The sequence below is a fragment of the Leucoraja erinacea genome, chromosome 4 (genome assembly GCF_028641065.1).
Source record: "Leucoraja erinacea ecotype New England chromosome 4, Leri_hhj_1, whole genome shotgun sequence".
Taxonomy (NCBI): domain Eukaryota; kingdom Metazoa; phylum Chordata; class Chondrichthyes; order Rajiformes; family Rajidae; genus Leucoraja; species Leucoraja erinaceus.
The window spans coordinates 68,472,044-68,489,873 of record NC_073380.1 but is presented as its reverse complement, the minus strand read 5'-3'; the positions used below and the strand labels follow the sequence as shown (position 1 = coordinate 68,489,873).

The 17,830-nt window shown below is 41.4% G+C and overlaps 1 protein-coding gene across 7 annotated transcripts in view; it reads right to left on the bottom strand.

Moving 5' to 3' along the window:
* LOC129696527 (putative leucine-rich repeat-containing protein DDB_G0290503) overlaps positions 1–17,830 on the bottom strand; it is a 402,087-nt gene that overhangs the window by 98,585 nt on the left and 285,672 nt on the right. For 6 of the 7 annotated variants that reach the window (XM_055634522.1, XM_055634523.1, XM_055634521.1 and 3 more), the window contains 3 exons: positions 10,263–10,401; positions 4,258–4,425; positions 2,567–2,707 (listed from right to left, as the gene is read on the bottom strand). In XM_055634522.1, coding sequence (XP_055490497.1) covers positions 2,567–2,707; positions 4,258–4,425; positions 10,263–10,401 — 448 coding nt within the window. Of the gene's footprint in view, positions 1–2,566; positions 2,708–2,819; positions 3,156–4,257; positions 4,426–10,262; positions 10,402–17,830 lie in introns of those variants that run through there. The other variant, XM_055634524.1, reaches the window with a different exon arrangement.

Sequence of the window (17,830 nt, the reverse complement as noted above, 5' to 3'; positions counted from 1 at the left end):
TTCGGCGAAACTATCGCCAAGCCGACACTTGGTCTCACCAATGTAGATCAGCTGACATCTACAGCAGGAGATGCAATAGATGAGGTTGGAAGAGATGCAGGTGAACCTCTGTCGCACCTGGAACGACTGTTTGGGCCCTTGAATGGAGTCAAGGGGGGAGGTAAAGCGACAAGTGTAGCATCTCTTGCGGTTGCAAGGGAAAATGCCCGGGGAGGGGGTGGTGCGGGAGGGAAGGGAAGAATTGACCAGGGTGTTACGGAGGAAGCGGTCTTTGTGGAAAGCAGTCGGGGGGGGGGGGGAGATGGGAAGATGTGGCGAGTGGTGGGGTCACTTTGGAGGTGGTGAAAATGACGGAGGACTATTTGTTGTATGTGACGGCTAGTGGGGTGAAAGGTGAGGACTAGGGGGATTCTGCCCTTGTTATGAGTGAGGGGATGGGGAGAGAGAGTGTTATGGGGTATTGAAGAGACCCTGGTGAGAGCCTCATCTATAGTAAGGGAGGGAAACACCCGTTCCCTGAAGAATGAAAACATTTCCGATGCCCTGGTGTGAAACACCTCATCCTGGGAGCAGATGCGGAGTAGACGGAGGAATTGGGAGTAGGGGATGGAGTCCTTACAGGAAGATGGGTGGGAAGAAGTGTAGGCTAGATAGTCATGGGAGTTAGTGGGTTTATAGTGGATGTCGGTCAGAAGTCTATCACCTGCGATTGAGATAATGAGGTCAAAAAATGGTAGGGAAGTGTCGGAAATGGTCCAGGTGTATTTGAGTGCCGGATGGAAGTCAGTGGTGAAGCGGTTGAAGTCAGTCAGTTGTGTGTGGGTGCAGGAGGTAGCACCAAAGCAATCGTCGATGTAGCGGAGGTAGAGGTCGGGGATGGGGCCCTGGTACGCCTCGAACAAGGATTGATCGACATACCCCACAAAGAGGCAGGCATAGCTGGGGCCCATGCAAGTGCCCATAGCTACATCTTGTATTTGGAGGAACTCTGTTCAGTGTGAAGAATCAGTTGAATCTGTTCAGTCTGAAGAAGGGCTCTGACCCAAAAGGTCACCTATCAATTTTCTCTTGAGATGCTGTCTTATCCACTGAGTTACTCCAGCATTTTGTCTCTATCTTTGATATAAACCAGCATCTGCAGTTCCTTTTTATTACATGATCAGTTGAATGCTGGGTTCAAGGGGAGGTCAAGGGAAGGTTTTTGGAAAGAAAAGGATTAGGAACAGAAGAACAGAAACTGGAACATATTCGGTTGAGTATTCTGCCTGTCCAGGTGGAGACGAGATGTTGGCTGAGGAAAGAGGATGTCGCATTGCAAGCGCTGGCAATGAATTTGACAATGTCTAAATGAATGCATCAGAGTTGGAGATATGTAAAGGGTGAATCAGAAACAAGCGCAGTCAGGCAGAGGTGAGCATGATCACCACTGAAGGAAGAACTGTGGAAGTTAAAAGTGAAGGGGGAATTGGTGCAGGGAAACATGTCCATGTAATCACGAAAGAGTTAGAGGATTGGGAAATTGGAAACTTATAAACTCATTATAAAGAAGTCAAAGTATTGATCACGAGTATTGAAAAGTGTCATGGGATATTAACATAATGAAGCTATGGGATCAGAGCAGCCAGTTCGTAGACTACGGGAAGGATTTAGCTGTATGTATATCAGGTATTGGGGCCACCGAGCCGTGGAGAAGTAAAGGTAAGCAACAACCAATTATCTTCATGTTCAGCCATGTAGCCTGAGTTCAGGGGGTCAGTCATACGAAGTCAGAGTGCTGATATTTTGTCTTTACTCTGTGCAGGTGGCATTGCCATCAACAATGGCACCGCCATAATCAGCGGGTTTATTAACAATTCCAAAGGAGATGATTAGAGAAATACTGACCATCTTGGATATATCTGCAATCATGGATGGATCCGTCTGAATTTGAAGGGTACAATTTCAGTTGCAATTCACATGGAAACTTTTAGAGACAAATATTTGTTGTGAAAAATGTGCAGCTTTGGATGCAAGAAGGAACATCCTTATTGCCACAATTATCTCATGTGACCACAACAAATCTGTCATTAACTTTTAATGATTTTTCTAATAGAAAAGTGATGCATTCCAGGGAGCAAGCCAGGCAAAAACAATGATGTAAGTCATTTCAAGCTTTGCCTTGTAAAAACTTCAGGCATAAATTTCAACAAATAAAAAACAATTACAGATGAGAACATAATTGGCCGTTGACAATTTCTTGTGCAAGAAACAATGACCTTCTGCTAATAGTACAAAGGGATATAAAATAAATTAGTAACTGATTGTTAAGTGAGACGGAGCTCTAGTTGAAATTGCTCCCCTAAAAGCTTAGTTTATAATTGAGTTTCAATGAATATATTTAATTCCTATTAAATGAACCATTCTTCATAAAGTTATAAAAACTTGATGATTTAACTGCTGTCGCGGAAATCTGTATTTCGGCTCGATTTGAGATGAACAGGGTTTCTGATGGGTACATAAATATACGGTTCTGTCATTTTTGTAATGCATTTTCCCTTTCAGATAAATAAATTAATTTAATATGTACCTCTTCATTATGGCTCCGTGTCTTTTCCTTCTCGGTTGCCAACTTTAACTGAAGATCTTTGACTTGAGACTTTACTATCATTAGCTCCTTGCAGATACTATAATATTTGTTTTGCAGATATGAGATCTCTTCCACCTTCATCTGTTGAAGCACCAACATATTCTATTTACTTTAATGAGAACATATTATGACCTAACATATTTGGCAGTCCTGGAGTATTTGTGATCAAAAGATATCTATAAATTATTTGCAATAAAATAAATATAGGCACCAAACTGATTAAGATTGCTTGCTTTAATTTGTGGGAGAAAGATAGAAAATAGTCATGCTAGCAGAGTAGACATTGGCATCCTGTAACCAAAACACACATACAGTTAAAGGTGAGAAATGGGAGTTTTGATCAACATTTAAACATGGGATAACCGATCTGAAATATTAGTTTTGTGCCAGTTATAGGGTGTCCATCTTCAAATGCTCTTTCCTCAAATGCTCTTTCCTCAAAGAGTGAACGGTTTGTGGAGTGGAGGCAAGGAAGTTTGAATAGCATCTCATTTGTTCTGATGGTTCGTTCCACTTCAGCAGAAGCTTGCTGCAGGGAAGATTGAGAAAAGGGCTGTAGAAATAGATTTTATGGTTTTGTACTAGGCTGTAGATGCCTGGAATATTAATCCCAAAATATGAATTTTGAATACCACCATAACAGCTGGAAATGTAAGTGCAAGTCATTAAATAAACTTGAAATAAAACCATGTAAAAATCTGGTTCACGAATGTTCAGGGAATGAATCGAGAAGCTAGAAGGAGGCCTACATGTGACTCCAGATTCTCACCTGTCCTGTGAAATAATCTAGCAAGACCTCCAGCTCAACGGACATTCAGGGATAGAGAATGGACACAAAATATTGGAGTACCTCAGCGGGTCAGGCAGCATCTATGGAGAAAAGGAATAGGTGACCTTTCCTGTTGAGACCCTTGATCAGACGGGTCTGATAGACTCTGGATAGACTCGGCTTGTACTCGCTAGAATTTAGAAGATTGAGGGGGGATCTTATAGAAACTTACAAAAATCTTAAGGGGTTGGACAGGCTAGATGCAGGAAGATTGTTCCCGATGTTGGGGAAGTCCAGAACAAGGGGTCACAGTTTAAGGATAAGGGGGAAGTCTTTTAGGACCGAGATGAGAAAAACCTTTTTCACACAGAGAGTGGTGAATCTGTGGAATTCTCTGCCACAGAAGGTAGTTGAGGCCAGTTCATTGGCTATATTTTATGAGGGAGTTAGATGTGGCCCTTGTGGCTAAAGGGATCATGGGGTATGGAGAGAAGGGAGGTACAGGATACTGAGTTGGATGATCAGCCATGATCATATTGAATGGCGGTGCAGGCTCCAAGGACCGAATGGCCTACTCCTGCACCTATTTTCTATGTTTGTATGTTTCTATGTCTCAACCCAAAAGGTCACCTATTCCTTTTCTTCAGAGATACTGCCTGACCTACTGAGTTACTCCAGCATTTGTGTTTATCTTTGGTGTAAACCAGTATCTGCAGTTCCTTCTTACACATTCATGGATAGACACTGCTTTGCCTACATTGCCCACAACTCCATAATAAATAAAACAAATTATTGGCCCTTGTCTAGAACAGCTTGGGAGCAATTTATCAAAAGAATTATTTATTATGATTGTTTTATTTACCATCTGTATTTCACTTTGTTTCTTGATTCTGAGGTTATCCACCTCTGCCTCCAATTCAGATTTACGGTGGTTTAATTTAACCAGTTTCTTTTGTTGCTCCTGATATTTGTTTTGTTCCTCATTAAGCTCATCCCGTAAATACCTTATCAGATCATTTTGGTGTTGAACCTACAACACAAATGGTGAAGGCGGTAAGAGATTACAATTGTTTTTGCTGTACAAGGAACAGGAGTATATTCGTAAATAACTTAAATTTCATAAACGTATTTTGAGGGCAACCACGTAACTTTCTTCAATAGTATGAACCTACAAATCTAAACAGACAAATGACACTTGTGACAATAAAATACATATTCTGCTATTTAAAGCTTTGAAACAATAAATGGTACTATTGTAACAGTAGAAAGAAAGACACCCATAGCAGCTTGCATTGAAGATTCTCAAAGCCATTGATACTGATGAATTTTCAAAGTCCATTAACTTGTCAGCCAGGAAATAACAGAGGAGATGCTTAAATTACGCAGGAGGTGCTACAACAGGAGGGTAGACATTCAGGAATGGTTTCCATGAATTTATATAGATTATGCAGAAATTCTGGATGCATTTGTATAAAAAAAATATGACCATGGAAACCAGCATGAGTTGTTTTGGGGTAACAGTAGCAGCACTGATGGTAGCTACATTTAGGCACTCAGAATGGTACAAAGATACCCAGCAGGTGGTTTTATTCCTCCATAGGAGAATGATTCTGAGAATAGTCAACCAATCATGAAAAATCATACCAATGGAAACTAATCAGAGGGTGGACCTTGGGCAGATGGACAATGCATGTTTCGGGAATAAGCCATGCAGATCCAGTGGATGTATCTCTGGATTTAAATCCCCTCTGGATTTAAAGCTGTATGAGCAGTTTGCCAAGAAAAGTCAAGCATTTCGCAGGGAAGCTTAAGAAATCACTATATAATCAAAATAGTCTGAGAGAGCTTTGTTAACGTCATTGAGATGCCCATTGTTAAATATACAATGCTGACTCTCAGCGACTGACTATTTTGAAACTGTTGATGATTAGAAGAATTTGGAGATCTCTTCCTGACAGCTAATTAAACCTGTACTGCTACTTCTCTCTGTGATATTATGCAGAGCTGATGCTGTCAATGGAATCCCTATGGGTACACATCTTTATTCGCAATTTCTGGAGGAGTACCATCAAAGGAACAATGCCTAGCAAGTGCAGTCACACTTTAAAGGCACCTCATTTTGAATCACCCTTGTGCTGCCACTTATGTGTATGTGAGCTGCCCTCATGCGCCTGAACACATGAAAGATCTCTGTAAGCACAGTTTTGCAGGAGATTTGCAAAATCAGTTGGAATCATAGAATCAGTAGGGCAAAGAACAAGGGTGGCCATTGGCTTAATGAGGCTGTGTTGCCTCGTTAAACAGCAATACCTTCTATTCCACTTCTCAAAATGATTTTCTTACAACACCCAAACAATTCTGTTCAGAAAAACCCTGAATGACTCTTTCCACCACCGCGACAGTCACTGAGTTTAAGATTACAACCGCTCTGCGTAAAAGTATTTTATCTCCCATCTCGTTATATTTTTTGACCGTCACTTTAAACTGCCGTAATTTAGTAATTAAATCAGATGCGAATAGAAACAGGTTTTATTTCTCAAATCTAGCAAAGGGAGGACACAGAGTTGCAATATTGATATTGATATCAGAGCACTGGATGGTGGGCAATGCACGATCCATATGCTTTAAAAAGGAGCAGCTAATGTTAAGGCTAACATTAAGAAATCAATCAATCAATCAACCTTTATTGTCATCTTGCAAGCAACAGTTGTACAGTGTAAAATGAAAAGACGTTTCCCAGGGAATAGCGGAGCATCGCACATGAAATTTAAAACGTTTCACACATAATAACACTCAAAACAATTCAGTCCCTGATGGAACAGTATAAATAAATAGTTAAAAGCAGGTAAAACACAACGTTAAAATACAATAAACCAATCATAAAAATGTCCGGGGCAGCTGATTTGAGTGGCCAGTGCCAGTTATTAAAGAGGCCAGTGCCAGTTATTAAAGTGTCCGTGCCAGCCGCAGAATCAAGTGACTGTGAGTACAGAGTGACTGTTTAGCAGCCTCACAGCCTGTGGTAGGAAGCTGTTTAGCAGTCTTGTAGTCCGGGCTTTGATACTTCGATATCTCTTGCCTGATGGCAGGAGATCCAGGTGTATGTGGAGGGGGTGCAGTTTGTCCTTAGCAAAGATAAGTTATCAAGGATTTTATTGGTACAATCAATTAGGCTGATGAGGATATTGATATATTTGTGGACTTGGATATGTCTTTGCACAACTCCAAAGGAACTATCATGAGTTGAACATATCTTAATCTATACTGGTGTAAGACTGACCCATAACATGTCAAGATAAGGCAATATTTTTAGAAAGGTTTCTTAAAGTTTTAAAGTAGCTGAAGGATTTCAGGGTTTCATGAGTTGTGGAGAGAGAAGCTTTAAGAAATATGAATGCATTTTATTAGGTTAGTGGAAGAGAGATCTTGTGATCTGGAATCATTGAAAAATAAATCTTGGAACATTGGCCCCATTATGGATGGGACCAGGGAGTACTGAAAGGGCATTTAATCATAGAAAGATTTGCAAGTGCTCTCAGTGTGGAACAAAATTATAAAAATCAAGAAATGCATTAAATACAACTCAGAGAATAATCTCACAAATTCTTTCACTGCTGATAAAAAACCAAATAAACACAGATTCAAAACTGGTGAGGACAGACTCATTCCATTCTATAACTCACCTTAATGGGTATATTGTGCACCCAAAGATTGTAAAGCTTAAGGGGCTGTCCCACTTGGGCGACCTAATTGGCGAGTTTAGAAGAGTTTGAAAAACTGTCATGTTGAAGACCTCCTTCAACTATGTAGAGGGCCTCCTTCCACCTCCTTCGACTATGTTGAAGACCAGCTTCGACTAGCTTCGACTAACTTCAGGAAAAGTGGACACCGAATAGTGGAGAATGAAGACGACCTCCTTTGACCTCCCTTCGACTATTAAAATGACTATCTACGACTCCCCTCAATTACCTACGACTAACATGCCGACCTACTATGACTAAACCAACGAGTAAAAAAAAGTATTGATTTTTTTCCATGGCGACCTTTCTTTACTCGCAGGCATTTTTTAACATATTGAAAAACACGCCGCGACCTAGCTGAGGCTTCGAGTACGCGGAGACCACTCTCGAGCATGAAGGAGAGTTACGAAGACCTCGTACGTCCTCGTGTCGCCCATGCTGCGAGTATGAGTCGAGGGCAAACTCGCCAGAACTCACGGATTAGGTTGCCCAAGTGGGACAGGCCCTTTATGAATTTGAGGCATAATAAGTGAAAGTGTGATGCTTATTTCCTGTACAATTAATTTACTGCAAGGCCAGTTTCAGATTTCTATAGATTGAGATTCCATTTGTAATATTCGTAGATGGAACTTCTGTGTAAGTGGTTCTGTGTTACAGTGTGTAAGCCACTATTCTTTTTTCTTCAGCTTTTCTTTTCATATTTTCATCCCTTCCAAGTATATCTTCTTTCATATTTCTTTCATATTTCTGGTCCTGCTGCATTTACAATACTTTATAGTCAGTTGTCATTGAAATAGGTAATATTCTGAGGTTAACCTTGATTTCCTTAATATTTGCACTCTTCTCTTATGTCACTCGTATTTTTTTTAAAGTTTAAAAATAGTTTTATATTACTTTACAATTACTTTGCTTCTTGGTCCAGTGATTTAAAAAAAAATTAAATTAAATTGGGTTTTCGATTTCATTTTATTCGTTCACGTGCTACATTAGGTGTTGGTATTTGATAAGTTAAAATGGGACAAGACATACACAGTAAATGTTAGGTTCCTAGAGATTGTTGTAAAACAGATAGCTCTGAGGGTATAAGTACGGTAATCGTTTTCTGAAAGTGGCAACACAGACAGAAGGTATTTGGCAAGCTTCCTTCACTGGTCAGGACATTGAGTACCGGAGTTGGGACATCATGTTTCAACCATACAACTTGGTGGATAGACCACACTTGGAGTATGGTGCCCTGTTCTAGTCGCACAGTTACAGGAAAGGTGTTATTAAACTGGATTAGGTGCAGAAAAGACTCACACGGGTGCTACCACAACTGATCGCTCGAGTTATTAGGGGAAGCTGGATAAACAGTTTTTTGTTTTTCTCTGGAGCATAGAAGGTGATAGAGGAATATGAAATCATGGGAGGTATAGAAAAGGTTGATGGACAGTACTTCTGTTCAGAATGGGGCCGTCTAAAACTAGAAGGCACAGATTTATGATGAGAGGGGTAATATTTAAAAGAGACGTAATGAGCAACCTTTGGGTAGTGGGTATATGGAACGAGGTACCAGAGGATGCTGTGGAGGCAGGTACAATTATAATGCCTAAAAGGCATTTGGATAGGTACATGGTAAGAAATAGTTTAGGGAGATATGGAGCAAATGCAGGCAGTTGGGATTAGTTTAGGCAAACACTTTAACTGTCATGGACGAGTTGGGCTTAAGGGCATGTTTCTGAGTTGTACAGCTCCATAGTTTTATTCACATTGTTACAGAATAATATGATTCCTGTTCATATATGCTTTCAATTGAACCTTGTTTAATCAGCTCTGTTCTGTAGATATTTTGGAGGCTATCTTTTTAATTTCATTGCTTATATAATTTTCATGAATCTCTACTGAATATTTAAGAATGACCACCTTTCAATTGCGTTGTTCCAGAACTACATGCACATTCTGATAATCATATAAGGAATGGATGAGATGGTGACACAGCCAGTAGAACCACTGCCTCGCAGCCCCAGAGACCCAGGTTAAATCGTGATGTTGGGTGCTGCCTTTGTAGAGTTTGCATGTTCTCCTTGTGACCATGCGGACTTTCCCCGAGTTATCCAGCTTCATCCCACATGCTAAAGTTGATTGATTAATTGGACAGTGTGAATTTCCAATATAAATAGTAGTTAAGTATTAGAATCTGGGAGAAGTTAGTGAGAATGTAGGAAGAATAAATAGATGAATATAAGATTTGTGCTTGAGTGGTTTACATCCCAACAGTATGATCATTAAATTCTCCTAGTTCAAATTATATTCCCTTACCCCTTCTCTCTTTTATGTGCCCCCCCGCCTCAGTGTGCATCCATTTCTCCCATAATCTCCCATCCCTCGAGTCACCCTGCTCCTTTCCTTCCTTCATGTACTACTCCCGTCCCATCCCTCATTTCCCTTTTATTTCCCCTCTCTCCTCTGCCTTCTGACCCCTTCCACCTATATGCCTCTCTATGGCTTTACCTTTCACTGTCTTCTCTCAATATCTGAAACCCCTTTGTCTCCTTTTCACCGTGAGCCTTTGTCACTGACACCACCAATTCAACCCCCCTCACTTGTATTCACACATCACGTACCAGGTTTTTTCCTGCTCCCACCTCACTTTTCCAGCTTTCTTCCCCCTACTACAAGCAGTCTGAAGAAGGCTCCTGACCTGAAATGTCACATGTCCATTCCCTCCCAGATGTTGCTTGACCCACTGAGTTCCACCAGTGCACCTTTCTTCAGAACTTCACGTTGACTGTCTCAGCATGATCTGTCACTTTCTGGGTCTTTATTGATTTCATAACCTATATGGAATCCACATGTTTTCTGCTACGAAAACTATCTTGCATAAAAATTCATACCTTTTAATCTATCATTAATATATACTGATATATTGTTATTTAGATCCCCATTCATTAATTAGCTAATTTACTGTTCTAAACTTTTCTGAAGGGAAAGAAATTGCTCAACATCAAAAACATCAAAACCTGATAACATCAAAAAATCTGCCTGACCAAGGAATATGTCTACATAAATAGATGTTCTCATGTTTATTTGTATGGACTATTTTCTTTGAAGAGCAAGCATATCACAATCAGATATGAAAATTGCTTACCTGTTGCTGCAGAGCTTGGATCTGCTCCTTGGCATTTCCTAGTTCTATCTCTGTCTTTTGGCTGTCTTGATGGTGGATTAGGATTTCCTGATGTTGTTTTGCCAAATTCAATTCATTTCTCAACTCCTCTTTCTCTTGCCTGGTTAAATAAAAAGAACAGCCAATGTTATGCCATTTAATGTTTGTGGTTAGGTACTGTGGGGTTCCATGGAAGCATGAGTGCAATGTGAGGAATAGTAGTTGTAATGATGTGACCCGAACACACATTAAGATACAACATATTTATTGAATCATTTACAGCATAGGATCTGCAGTACGTTACAGCTCCGAGCTGCCACATCTACTGACTGGCGTAATGCAAAGTCTTGATAATATAAAGCATGTACTAGGCGGAGCTACCACTAACAAAAACAATATCTAACGGGAGACCTACAAACCCGTCCGGCCCTCATGTGGTAGAAGACCACCTCACCTCCTTTCGCGGGAGAAAAGACCGGGAAGAGGAGTGGGAGAACAACCGGTGACCCGATAGGCACAGTGGGAGATGAAACAGGCGAGCCAGGCGCCAAACGACAGTAGGAGGTGAGGAAATAGGATCGACTGTGGGAGTGAGCACGAGGAGTGGTGCATCAGGATAGGGAGTCGCAGGACCCGGTTCCTTCACAGGAAGGATCTGTTGACGGTTGCGTCCACATCCACCAGATATGAACATGGTTCTTTAGAAGGGCCATGGATGTGTCCTAGGCGTGCATGGCCCTTGTCGGTTTGCAGATTAACCACTTGTCCACGTGCAAGTGGTTCAAGTGGTTTGCTGGATTTGTCGAAGAACCGCTTCTGCGTGCCACGTTTCATTTGCAGTTGTTTCTGAACCGCAGGCGGGGAACAAACTTATGGCTGCAATAGCTGCTGGGAGACAGGCAGGGTAGCACGGGTTTGGCGAGACATCAGTCATTGGGCAGAAGAACCCAGTATGGGATCCCGTGCAATGTTCCATAGATTGAGTTACTCCAGGTATACGTCGGATTATAAAGCACGTACTAGGCGGAGCTACCACTAACAAACACCAGGATTGGCTAGCATGCAATAGCCAATCTACAGTAGTATAGCCCTACCTATGTTTGCAGAAATACTATTTATTCCATCATGTCTTTACAAGCTTTCTGCTGGTGTAATTTATATTGAAATCCATTGTCCTACTCTCTTTAAACAGCACGAGAGATACAGCGTGGAAATAGTCCCTTTGGTCCACCGAGTCCGCGCTGACCAGCGTTTGCCCTATACACCAGCACTATCCTACACACTTGCAACAATTTACAATTTACAGCACCCACTTATACCACAAATCTGTCATCTTTGGAGTGTGGGAAGAAACGGAGCACCCGGAGAAAACCCACGCGGTCACAGGGAGAACGTACAAACTCCGCACAGCCAGCACCCATAATCAGGATCAAACCCAGATCACTGGTGCTGTTAAGCAGCAAATCTACCACCACACCACTGTGCCACCCATTGTATCAAAGTTTTGGTTTAAAATAGTACATTGGTGAGCTTCTTACAGGGTAACAAAGTAAATGCTCCAACAATCTGTTGCAAAAGAAGTATCTCTATCATTTTTGCTCGCACTCTCATGACAACAATAAATTGCAGATTCCTCGGCACTAAATCCCGAACCAGAGGAAATAATCTCCATATCTTATCAATATCCAACATTCAATAACCCCGCTGACATTATCAGTTCTACTGGAAATAAACCAATTATGCATTTGACATCATAGCTATAGTTTCGCACACCTGATAGTTTGCTAAGAACTCCACGTTTCATATTCTCCAGAGATTAAAAATGAATTGCTCCAATTATATTTTAGGATTTTACAGGTATAAACAGGTACATAGAGTAATCCACATTTTGAGAAAATTAAATATATAAACCCTGAGATAGACACAAAAGTTTGGAATATCAGCAGCATCTCTGGAGAAAATGGATCGGTGACTTTTCGGGTCGGGACCCTTCTTTGGACCTGAAAAGTAGTACCGACCCAAAGCATCACCAATCCATTTCCTCCAAGAATGCTGCACAAACCCGCTGAGTTACTCTAGCATTTTATGTCTATCTCTGGTATAAATCAGCAGCTGCAATTCCATTATAATATTTAAACCATAACGGATCAATTCAACAAACATTTGAAAATCTTTACGTACCTGCTTTCTGACTTTTCTGCCAGTTATCTTGGTTTACATCCATTATTATGCTGTGCTTGTCTTTCCTTGTCCTTTTCTAATACACCTCACCCATCTATGTTCTTCCGAGCTGAACTATCATCAACTCCATTCATCTCCACACTCACTTACTATGTAAGGAAATTGGTTACATATCGATTCAAGTGATCCCCAATAATGTTGTTAGTCACTTCACCACTTGGTACAATAATACAGAACCTGGTCCTGATTAAATCATTTAAATAGGAAAATCAGACCGATAAGGATGGGAGATCCAACATTATCAGAATTCAGGATTAGGCTGTGAGCCGAGCATCGAAAATCTGTGTAGAATTTAACTTTTGTGAACCATGTCCGGTATCTACTTGAAATTTGGCACAGATTTAGATAAAATATAATTGAGAAGGAAATCATAACTCGTCAGTGTCAAAAGTTGCACACTAATTAATTAAGCTAGAAAATTAGATTGAAAAAGTAAGCGGCATCTAGTGCTCAATGCTCATATTACTTGATGGGGAGCCTAAGTCTGTGCTGCGGTCTATTTAAACAATATATTATTATATCATATGACTTGTAAATATGACTGGAGTTGTATGTTATTATATATAATTATATTATATAAAAATAATATAATGAATATAATTGTGAGTGTGTTTGTTGAGTGAGACTGCCACAGAGGTCCCGGGTTTCACCTACTCCTGAACCCGCCCAATTAATGGGTGAGGGCAGATCCTGTGCGTTCCCCCGTTTACTGATCCCCACTGACTGCCAGTGGGCAGATTGGGGGCCACGGCCATATTGGGACTGGGGCAGTGCCAGGCTGGGGGAAGGCGAAGGCATCTTCCACTGAGGAAAATGCCTAACCCTAACTCACCCCCCCCTTCCAGAGCTGCCCACGGCTGGAGCTGGAGCCGCTTTGGGACCCGCTGCGGGCTCGCTGTGTGGCCGCTCAGTGAGTCCATCTCGGCAATCATACATTTCTGGATCATCATGCTGATGTTGGTGGGGAGCAGCACTGCCTTGCACACCGCCCGGGCCGTCTTCACCACCCCCATAGCGCATGCTCCATCAGTCCGCCCGCTCGCATGCTTCAACACAGGCTGGCCAACAGCCCGACTGACCCCTCGCAGCACCCACGGGCCTACCGACAGCTCGACCGACCCCTCGCAGCACCCACCAGGCGGGTTGACAGTCCAACCGACCCCTCGCAGCACCCACTGGCAGGCCAACAGCCCGACCGACTGACTGACCCAAACCCTAATCCTAACCCTAACTCAAAATTATCAGCAAGGTTAGCATTACCATTATTCCTTCCAAACCTTGCTATTGTTTTGATGTAATTAGGAGGCAACCATGATCCCAGTGTGCTCGCGGCCCAGCTACCATGAAACAAAGCATGTGCAATGATTTGACAATTGCTACTCGGAAAATTTGAGCTTTTTCCCCATATTTTAAAAATATGTGCAGGTTTGGCCTTGACGAGTTTCAGGTATGAATATATGTTATATGTTATATGTTATATATACAATATGTTATAAATACAGGTAGATACATGATTTGGGTCACAAAATGAAACAAAAAAGCACCTTGGCCCAAGGTTTAGATGTCATAAAAACCCATATGGTTCATTGATATTCTTGAGGGAAAACTCTAATGCCCCTCTCCAATATGGCCTGCACATAATTCTAGTCCTTCAGCATTGTCGTAAGCTCTTAACTACGTTCTGAACTGAAGAAACAATATCATGAATAACAAAATCATCTTGCATCAAACTATGCAATAAATAGGGCAAAACACACTTGACCTTATTAACCCTTGAAAGCCTATTTCATTGACATATGGAGACTAATGCTGGAATTGAGAGATATGCGCAACATAGTCAAGCAATTCTGTAAGTTATGTTTATAAAATTATGCCTTTCAATACAATTTTCCATATCAGTAGCCAAGGAAAGGGACTATCACAGGTTTTATTTGAACAGGCTTTCTTTAGGACAACTTTGGTTGAAACAGATTCTATAACGATTGTCAATAGGGAAGTGTATAAACATTTGAAAAAGAAAACAAAAAACGAATCAGGGAAGGGACAGGTTAATTAGACCAAGCAATTAGATTTTTCAGAGTGATGGCACAGGAATAATATGTCATTTCATTCCAGGCTGTAATATTTTACTATTTGACATAAAATCTAATTACCAATAATTATTTCAATTGCTGCTTTTCTCAACATGTTATTCGCATAAAATTGATTTAATATTAAATGATATTGAAAAACAATGGTAACTGTCATTGTTGTGGGATTATTGATAGTGGTAATAACAAACAATTAGCTGTAAGATTCTGGTAGCATTACCGTGCCCCTGAAAATGCAGATGTAAATGTTAATAAATTATTGGGTTTATTCTTCTAAAGTATGTTGCAGTCACTAATGAAATAATTAATTATTGAGTTGGGCATATTTGAACAGAACTGCAATCAATTAATAAGTTTCAATATAACTTATTTGTTTGCAATGGCGGATTCATCTTGAACAAACTTTTAAATTAATTTAATTGTTTTCAGTGTGGGCATGCCTAAACTGACCAATAACCAATGGAAAGTGACTGAAATGAATTTACAAGATGCAGGTCTCCAATGTGTCTATGAGGTTGATAAGTTGTGTGTTGCTTGGTAAATACAAAACTATTGTTGACACAGCAGAACAGGGATATTTGCTGAAAATTATGCCCCCAAAGTATGGCTGTTATATAGAAACATAGAAACATAGAAATTAGGTGCAGAAATCAGAAACATAGAAATTAGCCTGCACCGCCATTCAATATGATCATGGCTGATCATCCAACTCAGTGTCCCGCACCTGCCTTCTCTCCATACCCTCTGATCCCCTTGGCCACAAGGGCCACATCTAACTCCCTCTTAAATATAGCCAATGAACTGGCCTCGACTACCCTCTGCGGCAGAGAGTTCCAGAGACTCACCACTCTCTGTGTGAAAAAAGTTCTTCTCATCTCGGTTTTAAAGGATTTCCCCCTTATCCTTAAGCTGTGACCCCTTGTCCTGGACTTCCCCAACATCGGGAGCAATCTTCCTGCATCTAGCCTGTCCAACCCCTTAAGAATTTTGTAAGTTTCTATAAGATCCCCTCTCAATCTCCTAAATTCTAGAGCGTATAAACCAATTCTATCCAGTCTTTCTTCATAAGACAGTCCTGACATCCCAGGAATCAGTCTGGTGAACCTTCTCTGCACTCCCTCTATGGCAATAATGTCCTTCCTCAGATTTGGAGACCAAAACTGTACGCAATACTCCAGGTGTGGTCTCACCAAGACCCTGTACAACTGCAGTAGAACCTCCCTGCTCCTATACTCAAATCCTTTTGCTATGAAAGCTAACATACCATTCGCTTTCTTCACTGCCTGCTGCACCTGCATGCCTACTTTCAATGACTGGTGTACCATGACACCCAGGTCTCGCTGCATCTCCCGTTTTCCTAGTCGGCCACCATTTAGATAATAGTCTGCTTTCCTGTTTTTGCCACCAAAATGAATAACCTCACATTTATCCTGCATCTGCCAAACATTTGCCCACTCACCCAGCCTATCCAAGTCACCTTGCAGTCTCCTAGCATCCTCACAGCTAACACTGCCCCCCAGCATAGTGTCAACTGCAAACTTGGAGATATTGCCTTCAATTCCCTCATCCAGATCATTAATATATATTGTAAATAGCTGGGGTCCCAGCACTGAGCCTTGCGGTACCCCATTAGTCACTGCCTGCCATTGTGAAAAGGACCCGTTTACTCCTACTCTTTGCTTCCTGTTTGCCAGACAGTTCTCTATCCACATCAATACTGAACCCCCAATGCCGCCGTGTACTTTAAGTTTGTATACTAATCTCTTATGTGGGACCTTGTCGAAAGCCTTCTGGAAGTCCAGATACACCACATCCACTGGTTCTCCCCTATCCATAGCACTGGAGTGGTTCAGGTCGTACTTGGCTGATCGAACTTTTTGTGTCAGCCTTGGGGACTCTGTATCCTCCTCTGCTCCTCTCGTGTGGGGTGCCACAGGGCTCAGTTCTTGGCCCTCTCCTCTTTTCACTCTATTTGCTCCCACTCGGTTCCATCCTTAGGAAGCACAGGATTTCATTCCACTTTTATGCTGATGACAGTCAGCTTTATGTGCCTCTTGGAAAGGGGGGTGTACACTCTGTCGGGCTCTTGCTTGAGTGTCTTAGTGACATAAAGGCCTGGATGTCACTGAACTTTTTAAAATTTAATGATGACAAGACGGAGGTAATGATCTTTGGTGGCACCTCTGGGGCCCCCCGTGTTGATCTAGGCTCTTTGTCTGCACATCTCAAACCTAACATCACAAACCTGGGGATTAAAGTGGACCCTGAGCTTAGATTTGACTGTCAGGTAAGGGCTGTTGTTAAATCTGTTTTTTTCCATCTGAGGCAGCTGGCAAAAATAAAGCCGATTTTGTCGAGGCAGCACTTTGAGACTGTAATCCACGCCTTTGTTACCACTCGGCTGGATTTCTGCAATGCACTGTATCTGGGGGTTAGTCGGTCCTCCATCGCCCGTCTCCAGAGAGTACAGAATGCAGCTGTTCGTCTCTTGACTGGCACACGAAAGCATGATCATGTTTCACACCTTTTGGCCTCTCTCCACTGGCTGCCTGTTCAGTATAGGATTTGTTTTAAAATTATTTTATTTACTTTTAAATCCCTAAGTGGTCTTGCCCCGTCCTACCTATCTGAGCTTCCTCACCCTTATTCGCCCTCCAGCTCTCTCAGGTCAGATGATCAGCTGAGTCAAAGACTAAGCGGAAGCTCAGAGGGGACCGTGCCTTTGCTGTGTCGGCTCCGAGATTGTGGAATGAATTGCCTCTGCACGTTAAACAGGTCCCTTCTCTAGCTGTTTTTAAGTCGCTCCTGAAGACATATCTGTTCTCCTAAGCCTTTGTAGACCAGTAAGGTGTTGAATTGTTTATTTACTTTATTTGCTTGGTTTTGCTGCGTGGTTCGTGCTCGTGTTTTATGTATTTTAATTTATTGTTTGGATTTTCGTATGTAATTTATGCGCCTCGTGTTAGCTGTATGTTCTGTTGTTCTGCCTGTTTTATGATGTCTTGCTTGTTTTCTTTTTTCTGTACAGCACTTTGGTCAGCTTTGGTTGTTTTTTAAGGTGCTTAACAAATAAAGTTATTACTATTATCCACGCTACTAGTTACATCCTCGAAAAATTCTATAAGATTCATCAGACATGATTTACCTTTCGTAAATCCATGCTGACTTTGTCCAATGATTTCACCACTTTCCAAATGTGCTGCTATCCCATCTTTAATA